The 12,380-nt window shown below is 35.6% G+C and overlaps 1 protein-coding gene across 2 annotated transcripts in view; it reads left to right on the forward strand.

Moving 5' to 3' along the window:
- The window catches only part of dhx15 (DEAH (Asp-Glu-Ala-His) box helicase 15), a 41,903-nt gene that overhangs the window by 21,100 nt on the left and 8,423 nt on the right, over positions 1 to 12,380 (forward strand). For both annotated transcript variants that reach the window (XM_051115506.1, XM_051115505.1), the window contains exons 7-9: positions 7,930 to 8,016; positions 8,292 to 8,441; positions 8,684 to 8,792. In XM_051115506.1, the coding sequence (XP_050971463.1) occupies positions 7,930 to 8,016; positions 8,292 to 8,441; positions 8,684 to 8,792 (346 nt within the window). The remainder of the gene's footprint in view (positions 1 to 7,929; positions 8,017 to 8,291; positions 8,442 to 8,683; positions 8,793 to 12,380) is intronic.

A 12,380-nucleotide genomic window follows, 5' to 3' on the forward strand; every position in this document is an offset into this window, starting at 1 on the left:
ATTTGAAATGTAAACAACTCTGGTCAACTGCTGTCATGGCGGAGAAACCGTTTGAAGAAAATCTTGTATAACAAGGTCAAACTGTCAGCATGTTTATAGGTAGTTACCTAAATAACAGCACATCTGATTTAAAAGCATGGACATTTTAAGCCAACTTTATCACTATAGTAATGCAAAAATGCACTTGTGAAAGCATTTGTGAATATTTGGAGCATTTGGAATAATTAAGATTATTCTTTGTTTGTTTTTGAATTAATCTCTAATAGACTGCATCTAATAGGATGCAATTCTATTTGAGTATTCAGTTTTAAAAGTCCATTCTTGCATTTTGCCCGGAAGTGGCGCATTCCACATATTAAACCCATTTAGAAATCATTATAAAACATAATACTATTAAGAATTTACAAACGTTGCGATTCAATTAAATAAAAATGTGATGCAGGTCTAATATGCGCTTTAATTATTCACATGCGTGTAGGTTACGTACGTGCATCTCAGAGCTTCTCCATTCACAAAGTGTTATCGTTTACATGTGTGAAGCTTCTCAAACTCCATCTCTGCACATTGTTGTGAGTTTGGGTTTATTATAGATTTGTAATGTAAATCATTTATAAACCTACGCAAACACAGGAGAATACATCCGTATCTTTCTGAATATGGTAACTGTTCATTGCGATTTCAAAATAAAAGTTTAAATCCTCGCTCTGAGTTTAGACGTTTTGATGTTCACATTTTCAAGAAATTACAGTGGCTGTAGCGTTTCGACCATGAAGAAGTGGCCAAATATTGAAGTTTAAGTGGAAATTTGAATTAAATGTTGCTGAGTTAATTTCAAACATGGATTAGATTGTGCAGTAAAGTGTAAAAACAATCATCAGGGCGCCCTCTGCAGGAATTTGCTATAATGCATAATGTACATTAGCTTGATTGTTTATAATACATTATGTATTATAACAGTTTTGTGTGAATAAACCATTTGATTACTTCCTTTTGATACTTTACTTTATTTGAATTATTATTGCCTCATTACTATTATATATGTATTTTAGGTCATTTTAAAGGCTGTTGTTCACTTAGGTCTGTTTGTATTACTACTACTACTACTGCTACAAAAAAACCCTGATTACTCAATTAATCGTCAGAATAATCGACAGATTACTCGATTACCAAAATAATTAGTGACAGTCCTAATCTCTAATGCTCACTAGGGTTGTGACGATGAGGAAATTTCCCCACCGGTTAATCGACATGTGACAACACCGGTAATACCGGTATCACCGTGGGGGTGGGGGTTTCCTCTTTTCCTCTTTTTTTCTGCGTTTAAATAGCTTATAAATGCGTGCGTATTATACTTTCACTTTCAGTTTTGCGGGAATTGGCAATTCGGCGTCAATTGTTTGAATGGACGACAACGAAAGTACCAAAAAAAAATAAATCACTGATATTAAACAGAACTTTTATTAACATAACGAAAAAAAAAAACACAACGCCATTCTCTTTCTGTAAATTCGACTCCTCTCGTTCTCCTCACGTGATAAATGAAATATGACGCAATGTAGCCATGTTCAGTTTTTAATTATAGTGCATGCTCTTGTCTTAAGTAAATTATTTAGAATTATATTTTCCATTTAATTCAAATAAATATTTAATAAAAAAAACGTGGGGACGGTGTCACGGTGGAAAAGTGATGTCATCGGTGTTGCGTCTTAAAACCGGTAACACCGTCAACACCGTCTATCGTGGCAAGCCTAATGCTCACCTGTGCTGTTTATTTGCTCAAAAATACAGAAAAAACTATATTGTTACTATTTAAAATGTTTCTATTTTATTTTGTAAAATTTAATTTATTCCTGTGATGCAAAGTTGAATCATTACTTCAATGTCACATGATCCTTCAGAAATCATTTCAAATCAAACATTATCACTGTAGAAAACAATTTGCTGCATAATATTTTTATTTTCACTCAAAAGTTTAAGGTAAGATTTAAAAAAAAATACTAAGTGCTTTGTCAAAAGTGACAGATTTGTTCCAAATAAATGTTGTTCTTTTGATCTTTTTATCAAAGGATACTAAAAAAACATTATGCAGCAAAAACCGTTTTCAAAAATAAAAATATTAATAATTGAGCACCTCTAATTGATGATAACTGAACAGTAAATCTGCTTATTAGAACGATTTCTGAAGTGTGGCTGCCAAAAAAATCAGCTTTTTCATCACAGGATTAAATTACATTAATATATATTAAAATAGAAAACTAAAAACAAAAACATTTTGCAACATCTTGTTTTTTCATATAAATGCAGCCTTGGTGAGCAGAAGAGACTTGTTTTGAAACCATACAAAATCTTAATTGTTCCAAACTTTTGACCTGTAGTGTCTTCCTCACAGTTTTTTAACCAAAGAAGAACATCGAATGAGGGACTCATCGAAGAGAATTGAAAATGCACTTATTCAAGTGAAATGTTGCTGGTATTAGCCTTGTTCGGTCAGCCCGCCTACTTTTTTCCAGACCACTTGCGCATGGATCATTGCCTCCTAAAAGATGCAATTTCTCAACACCTCACGGTTCAACGAGTATGACTAAGTACTGGTAATGCATTTAGTGTTTTTGCTGTGCAATTCATTCCAATGGCGCTCACCTTTCGATAATTTCCATGGCTACCACTCTGGAATATATTTCATCTCAACGGTCTTTCCCAGGTGGTCCTATTTTCTGAAAGGATGCAGACTGGTTAGGAACCCTCATTTCTTTTTATCGTGTGTCAGAAGCGCTCCGGACCCCGCTGTCATTCACTGGTCTGTTAAGAGCACGCTCTGTGGGCATTGGGTCGTGGCCCTCAGTCTCCAGACTCCAGATGGCCTTTTTTCAGTGAATTCTCCATGAATATATAGGCAGATGATTCTTTTCAGCAGCTGAATTACATCAGGTCAAAGGCTCCATGAATAGACCCTCTGCTGCATTACCAAACCTAGCCAAACATTTGTGGCTGAAGAGAAATCCACTTATAAAAGTAGGATTTAAGAGCCTCGAAGCCATTTGAGAGGACTGAATTACATGAAATATGAGGTTTGTTTGTTTTCTCTTAGTAATGGAGGCCAGGAAGTTTAATGAAACTCAAAATTTACATTGCAAAAAACTTTTTAGTGGAGCTTGCCAAAGCAAGCATCTGTAATATTATTGCTCCCACTTAGGGTTAGGAATTCAAACAATATTCAAATTAATTAAACTTTAAGCTTGTTTCTGCTGTAGGCATGAATTGTGGCTCAAATTGTGTTTGTATTGCTGTAAAATATTTAAATTGTTTTTTGTAAAAGGGTGCACAAGTTCTGCATTACTGAACTGTCCTAACTTGGAATCCATTTAGTTATCTTGGTAATTTCAGGTAGGATACTTTTTCAAATCTTAAAGGTAACCTGTTATGCCCTGTTTTACAAGAAGGTAAAATAAGTCTCTGATGTCCCCGTAATGTGTGTGAAGTTTTAGCTCAAAATACTCAACAGATAATTCTTTATAGCTTGTTAAAAATGCCACTTTTAGGAGAAGAGCCAAAACACTGCGTTTTTGTGTTTGTCCCTTTAAATGCAAATGAGCTGGTGCTTCTGCCCCCAAGAACCGTCAAAAACAAAACAGGACAATCTCGCGCACTGAAAATGTCAGAAACTCTCAGTAGCAGTGTTCAGCCTTATTTGTTTGAACTGGAATCGATTTTAAAAGTCAGTCATCTGATTGTACTGTGCATAATAAATACACGTTTATGAATTACACGGACAGGGAGCACGGCGTGATTAAAAATGGTGACATAGCTGGTCTCATGGTTCCATTGTGTGCTTTCACAAACCTTACAAGTCCGCTTGGGATTATGAGCTTGACCATATCAAGCTGTTGACTTCACATTGCTTTCCTATGCAGTTTTAAATGACCATTTTCCTATTTACAATCATTCTGGCAGCACGTAAAGGCAGCATCAGTGAAAACAGGCCGAGACAATGGTAGCTTTAGCAACATTAGCCTTACAGAGTGCCAAGAAGCTCTTTCAGAAAGGCAGTTTGGAAGACGAACAGCTGATAATTACTTTGTTTGGAGCTGACAAACACAAAGCGTTTGTATTGATCCCTAAACATATAGGGGACTTTACCAATTTATTTTTTCTGGGACATTTACTTCAAAAATTAAATTTAACCACAGTGTCTTTAGTGGCTCAGAAAGAGGGAGTCTGTGGAGACTCCTATGTTCGTTGGTGCATCCCAAAACACAACATTTGTAATGCCTCTTAGGTGCTGACATTGTAGATCTCCAGCAGCTATACAGCAAGAAAACAATAATGGCTGACTGCTGCTTCTCACTCAGGGCTTTGTCTATGCTAATAGCATAGAGATCTCTCCCTGGAAAATCTGGAATCGCCTGTTTAGAAAGATTGTTTATGATTTATTGTATTAATAAAAAAAAAAAAAGTTCAAACACCTTATAAAAGTAATTTTTGCATAATAGGTCCCTTTAAGTCTAGAATTAATATAGAACGTTTCTGTAGAATATTATACTTAAAGTCAGCATGAAGTGGAATTTTGTCTGTTTTTTTAAAATGCATGTTTTTGATCTTATTGATGAATTCATCCATGCATTTGTTTGAAAATTTTAAAGTTTTTGCTTTTGATCAGAATGTCACAATCTGGTCTTCTGGTGAAGCAACAGGCTTCTCTTTGTTGGCATATGTAGGGCCCTGTGATTTCGGCGATGTGGAAAAAGTGAAGTGAATTGCGGAATCCAGTTATAAAAACGTAATTTACTGTATTTTGTGGAATGTCATGGAATTTGTCAAAATTTGGATGAATTAATCAAATAGGTTACAGTCGCAATATGGACTAGTGTCTCTAAATATTAAGCAAAAAGACTATTTAAATATGAATCGTTAAATAATTAATCGTTTAATTTGAATAGAACCTTGTTGGCCAAAAATAAAGTTTAATTTTCATTTGATTAAAAAGTAAATTAAATTATTTTATGCCTTCATTTCATAACCAGAAAATTTAACTATTGTAAAAATACACTTAAATTAAGTTGTAATTATGCATTCAAATAAAACATTTCATAAAATGTAATTTAATCATTAACAAATTGTTATCTGTGAATGTGCGCCTCACACCTCCACCATTTGTGATCCATTGATGGCGTCCAGCTACAGCTCTGCTGGCTGCTTGGTTTTTCTGGGACACTACACAAAGCAAACCTTTAAATTATCAAGAGACTCTGTCCTACCTCTGACTTGACTCGGATTGTGATTTTTACGTTCTGTGATTCATGACCCCCATTTGGACAGTAAGCAACCCTTACCTATGCAATGTTATAAAGCTCTTCCGAAGCTTCATGGACACCGTCATCTCAGCATATCAAAGACAGTCCACGGTCTCTAGCTCAAAGATGATTCAATATGTCACTACAGCACACATGATGAAGGCCACCTGTACTGTAAAGGGACAGAGAGCGAGTGAAGGAGCGAGACGTGGCATGAATAATAGAGTTTCTTAGAGGTGGGCTTCTCTAGGGAGGGGAAGATGGCTGCGTGCTGTGCACAGACATGTATCTTGCCGCCAAAAAGAGCAGTAGTAATGTGTCTGGACGGGCTGCTCGGCGGAAAGCAGTCCGGCTCAGCCAGCACACTCACGATTTGACTTGATTGCAGCAACTGTTGCCTTACTCCCCTGTTGGGTTGTATTAGTCTTCCAGGTTGCGACAGCTCACTGAACTGTCTTTAAGGATTTAATTCCCACTGATTTTTTTTATTTTTGCCTTTTTTCAGCCCTCTTCAGTTACCACAGAACTTTTTTCTTTTAATTCGATTTTTGGTTTGCCCACAGCAGTGCAAAACTGTCTAATCACCAATGAAATGTACTAAAAAAAAGCCACCCTGCTGGTGTAGAGAGTGGTTAGAGATTTGAATAAACCCATTACACCAAGTATTCAACATTACTTGTCCTACACCACTTGTAAAATCAAGTGTATTTTGGTTTTATGCGTACGTGAAGGTCTGCGTACTGTGCGTATGATGCAAATTTCGTACCAGAATAGTATGTGACTGCTGTACACTCATGCGTTCTTTGTACGCACAGGTCGCAATTTGTTTTCCACTAATGAGTTGTTCCACAAAGTGGCAGCTAGAGAAGGGTTGATTACTTACAAATTAGCGTTGCACGATATACCGGCACTAAAAAGGTATAACGGCACCCTGCTTTTAAAAACTGTACGATACCACATTTCACTAGTAGTGGTACTTTAAGAATGCATTCTGATAAGGAGCTGTATTTCTTGAGTTAAGCACTGTTTATTTAGGGCCCTATGATAATTGTGAAGCAGAAAACACAGAATCACAGGATTCAGTCATAGAAATGGAACAAACTGTATAATGCGGAATATCACGGAAAATATGCATCCTGCATGTTCTGTATGAATGAATGGCGCAGACGCGGTTTCATTTACTGCGCACATACTGAAGTGTACACTACGTTTGCTGTGTTTTCAGCCTCTACTGCCTTAATGAGTACATGAACACATGAACAATCTGTAGAATTCACAGCAACCCGTCAAAATAAAAGTTCAGTTTAACGTGGCAGAAATATTACTTAATGTAATTACAGTGCTACTACTACTAATAAAATATTAAAACAATATTAAATGAATATTTACCAGAAAAAATTATTTACCAGAAAATTGCAAATGCACAACACCATATTTCTAAAATAAAAATAAACCTGAATTTGAGAAAAATAAAGCGTATTTCGTAGGGCCTTAAAATAAAAATTTTGTTAAACTTGTAATAAATTGCTATTAAATTGTGTAAGTTTCATGATTTCAATTAAGCTAACATGCTTTTTGATTTTATTTATTTGTTTTATTATTATTATTTTTTTTCACATAACCATTAAGATAGAATCTAGAAAAAATAACGGAAAAAAACTGAATCTAGAAAAATGAAAACGGAATTTAGAAAATAAAACGCAATTTGGGAAGAAATAAAATGAATTTTATAGGGTGCTATTAACTTCATTTGTGCCTTTGTTTTATTGTATTTTTTCCTTTAGTTTGTTACTTGCATCTGTGTTCTTATTAATAACAAAGATAAAATAACAAAAATGACTTTTGTAAAATAAAATTGCTATATCATAAAATAAGATTTGGCTTTATCCTTTTAGCTAGCTTACCATTAAAGATCTCTACTTTTCCTGTTCTCTGTTTTTTGTCGTAGTATTGCGATATTTTAGTCAGGTAGCAAGTCAAAATTTTGATATGGTGACCACGCTATTACAAGTTGTAATCCATTACTGATTACATGATGAAAACTGTATTTAGTAACATAATCCAGGTTGCTCATTTTAGATAATGTTTTCTGACTACTTTTTAATTACTTTATCTAACTTGTTTTAAATTTATCATTGAATGTACCATCAAAACAGATGCGTTTCATTTGTTTACCTCCATGTCAGTATTACCATTGTGTGATATTGATCAGTAAACATGCAAATGTGTTGCGAATGTGTTCTTCAGAGATATTTCAAGTAAATATCTAGTAATCACTTACTACCCAACTCTGGTGGCAACACTGACTCGAGCCATTTCTTTCACAGTAGAAAATGTAACTAAACAGAGAACAACAGCAGAATACCAGAGACTGCAACAGAAGTTTTGATAGCTGCAACTTTAAGGGTGCATACAATATTTTTATCGGTCGTAACTTCTGGAAAAAGCGCAGGCACTGGACAAAGATTAAGCTTTCTAGAGCACACGATATCAAATGGAGTATACTTTAAAAGATTACACGTTCAACTGTAAGTTTAGAGACTTAAGGGTGGGCTGTTTTGTTTTTAAGGTTTTTTGTGTGTGGTAAAAGCTGCCTGGTCAGTTTGATCTCTTGATCGTATTGTTTCTGCTCTCGTAGGTCGTGGTTTCTACAAACATCGCTGAGACGTCCCTGACCATCGATGGCGTGGTGTTCGTAATTGATCCTGGCTTTGCCAAGCAAAAGGTTAGTCTTCTCTCCTCTGCCTCACTTGTCTAATCTCGCCCCATCATCTGTTTCTCTTGCCTCTGAAATCCCCAGATAAACCCAGTGGCGGGGCTCTGACTGCGACTCGAGATGGAAAAGCTAGTTATTTATTCTGCTGACATTTCCCTAGCCCAGCTGCTGCTGTCATACATGTAGTCCAGTCAGAGATGAAGGATGGCTTCGCTTTGGCATATTGCTGTGGTGCAATGGTGTGCATTTATTATTCACATGGCTCTTTCCTTTTCGTTGCACAGGTGTATAACCCTCGCATTCGAGTCGAGTCGCTGCTCGTAACCGCTATTAGCAAGGCTTCGGCCCAGCAGAGAGCCGGTCGTGCTGGACGTACGCGCCCAGGAAAGTGCTTCCGGCTCTACACCGAAAAGGCCTACAAGACTGAGATGCAGGTTTGTGAAACTAATCATAACTGCTGCGGGCATCTGGGAGGTGCACTTGCTCTGAATTTATTATACGCCAGTGAAATTGGTTGGATCATATTTTGGTCGATCAGCAGATGACCCAGGTTCCTTCAAGTCTTTAGTACTTCTGGTCACTTCTAGCCCCCTTTTTGCACAAACTGTGGCAAATTTCCATGTAAATTCAGTCAGCTCATTTGTTTTTCTTTTTGTGTCTGCCTTTTTCCTGTCAGGATAACACATACCCTGAGATTCTCAGGTCGAATTTGGGCTCTGTGGTGCTACAGCTCAAGAAGCTTGGTATCGATGATTTGGTGCACTTTGACTTCATGGACCCACCAGGTACGAGTTTAATAACTACTTTCTGGCTTCTTTAGAGTCTGATACTATGAAATGGAACATATTAGAGTTTTATAGCACATACTTGAAGACCAATCAGAACACGATTGTCAATATGTATTAAGTTGCCTTATTAGTGGCTGTTTATATGGGCTGCTGTGTGTAAGCCATCTGCCATATTGGACCTGTCAAAGCCATTCTGTGATAACTCGAGAGCACGTTGCTTGTGTCTACCAGCAAAGTCGTTGCATATATATATTATGCGATCTGGGAAAACTTGTCGTTTACATTTATATACATATATTCGTATACACAATGCAACAAGATGAATCCATTAGCTAACGTCATTAAGTTACCATAGTTTAAAAGACTGTATTATTTAGTTAATACATATTGTAAGAGAGCCAGTGGTGTGTCAACTGCAGATATTCTGGATGTTTAAGTACTTTTCTGTAAAGATGCTTGGCACTCAAATTTTCTTCAGAAATGTCAAAAAGTATTTGGCTCTTTAAGTGTTTTGCATAGTTTGTCTGGGTCATTTCAGAGTATCTGGTGGAGCCTGGGTAAAAAAGCAGCTGGACACTGCTTTTCTTAAACTGACTGATATTTCAGAGTCTGGCTTTGCTTTGATCGTGTAATTGCTTTTATGCAGTATGAAGACTGATGTGGACGTTCATTAAAAGTGCATGATGACCAGACTTGTAATCTCTGAATAGTAACGACTGGAACGTTTCCGTGTGATTGGCTCATCGTCTTTTCTGAAAGGTTCACGACCCTAAAAGATCTCTAAAGTTGCGCAAAAAATGTTGAAGCTTTCTGCTTCCTAAAATACCAATGCTTTTGACTAGCTAAGTAGATGTGTAGCTGGATAATATAAAAGAGAGAGAGAGTGATAGCCTCACTGAATTTATAAGGCCTGTTAAATAAACCAGCAGCCAATGATGCTGCAAAGTAGATTTGACAAATTTAAATAGAAATGTAAAATATTGTTAAAAAAATAAGTTAAAAAAACAGCAGGTGTTTGCATTGCTGGTTGAAGCTGATAGAAGCCATTTGCTTGGTGACATTTGCCAAACGCTAGCTTATATTTTCCTGACTTTAAAGTACCTTTAGCTTTCTCTCTCATTGATTTTGCATTTAGTTAACACGTCGGCACGTTCCCTGGTATAGTTTATTTCTGATGTGGTGTCCGTGTGTGTAAATTACTTTTTCCAGCCGGGTTCACTGCATGGCACCTATACTTAATTTTTGCTTCGAACGTATTACTTGCTTTAGCACGAGTAATTCTACATCCTTTCAAAACAAATAGAAAAAATATGTCTGATATAACAGATCGATACTCGTTCATAACAGACTGACCGCTGCACTTTTTATTTATTTATTTTTTTTTTTAAATGAAGTTTTCCTGACTCATTGATAAAGACAGCCACGGTCTTTCATCCTATTCAGCAAACTCCTCCAAACCCTGGGCAATGCTAATTTTCAGTTAACATGCAACTGGTCATTAGAGCCAAACTCTCTAGAGCCAAAGGTCAGTAATTGAATTTGTTGGTGTGTGACCAGTGTTGATGCATTAAGTAGAGGTTCCTCCCTATAATTGAATTAGTGGTGCTGCTGTTTGGAACTGCTTGCATGTCAGATGAAAAATTAGCCCCTTTTGTCTTGAATTAAAAGTTAGTTGTTGTCCAGGAGACCACAGCCACAATGTTATCACGACAAGAAAATGGCTTTCATTATGTGCATTTCTTTTAAATAAGGTGTCTAAGGCAAGCATCACCGTTACTTTTTCTCTTGCTTGGGGTTAGAGATTTGAAAAATCAAACTAAATGCCATTTAGTGTACATGTATTATCTATACCTACTTTCCAAAAAGCAAACAGAGATGAGTGTCTATGCTTTCACTGCGTGATGAAACGAGTTAGAAAGCCAACAAAAAATAGAGCAAAAGTGGTGTTTTTACTGAATGATCTGCATATTTAAATAGATCATTTGAGCGAATGATTCAGTAACACATTCATACAGATTGGTAAGTAATAGCTGCACTTGCAGTCTTTGGCTTGGTCTACCTTTATTTGGCCCAAGTGTTCAAGTGGGTGTGAAGGGTGCAAGTGTGTGTCAGACCCAATTGGACAACATAGCTTTGTAAAAATGCAATACTTTGCACTTCTAAATGTCTGTTCAGATTTTCCTGTAACAGAAGAGAATTACATTGTGGTGCTTCTAATTAAGTTATAAAAAGCAGTTAGAAAATATGCATATTCATCTCTGAACCAGTACACCATGTGCACTTTACATTTTACTGCCAAGTTATGTTACACTTGAACGTTTTCTTTAATCTCATGATTTTGTGCACATAAATTGCTGAACATGATGAATAATGGGATAATTTTAGCTTCAAATACCGCTCTAAAGTGTGGATTTAGTGTTTGTTAAGGGCCTGAAGTTGGGATAGTCTTGCACACTTAGTACAAAATTAAACAATTTATTAAAAAAATTATTTAATTTTTTTTTTTTTTTTAATGCAAATATGTGACCCTGAACCACAAAACCAAAGTCATAAGTAGCACGGGTGTATTTGTAGCAATAGCCAACAATACATTGTATTGGTCGATTAGTATTTATTTTGTTTTATGCCAAAAATCATTGGGATATTAAGTAAAGATCATGTTCCATGAAGATAAACCGTAAATATATTAAAACTTAATATTTGATTAGTAATATGCAACTTGAAAGGTGAATTATTAGTGTTTTTTTTTTTTTTTTTTTTTTTTTTTTCCCTCAATATTTTGCTTTTTTTGCACCCTCCAATTCCAGATTTTCAAAGAGTTGTATCTCGGCCAAAAATGTATTTAATTTTTTTTTTTTTTTTTTTAATTCAAAAAAGATTTTAAAAAATGTAACCCTTATGACTAGTTTTGTGGTCCAGGGTCAGATATTTTATATTTGCATAAATAATGCAATTTATAAATAAATTATAGATTTTAAAAACAGTTTGAATATTATATGATAAGTTATTTAAAAATTGGAGAAAAAAAAAAATCAAAGAATTTGTTCACACTTTAGTTTGGGGATCAGTACTCACTATTAACTAACTGTTAACTATGACTTTTGCCGCAGTAAACTCCTGTTTTCCTGCATATTAATAGTAAGGTAGTTTAAGTATGAGATAAGGTTGAGGGATCTAAAATATGGTGATACAGAATAAGGCATTAATATGTGCTTTATAAGTACTAATAAACAGCTGATATGCTACTAATATGCATGCCAATAAGCAACTAGTTAGTACTATTTAAAATAAAGTTATACCGAATTCTTTAACTCATAAATAAACAAAGTTTGTGACTCTGGGACTGTCCCAGTACCAACACATACAATCTTGGCCACTTAAGAGACATCTCAAGTGTTCCTCTCAAGTTGCCAAGACTGCAGGTGTGGGTAATGGGGCAGTCCCACAGTCACAAACTCTTGTTTCTTTATAGAATCAGCTATTTTGAACAAATTGATTAAAATGAATGATTCAATGACTGATTTATTAAGACAGAGACTTTCTTCCACTTTACTGGCAGTTAGTTTTATTTTAATATAAATTTTT

This window comes from Labeo rohita, chromosome 7, assembly GCF_022985175.1.
Source record: "Labeo rohita strain BAU-BD-2019 chromosome 7, IGBB_LRoh.1.0, whole genome shotgun sequence".
Classification (NCBI taxonomy): Eukaryota; Metazoa; Chordata; class Actinopteri; order Cypriniformes; family Cyprinidae; genus Labeo; species Labeo rohita.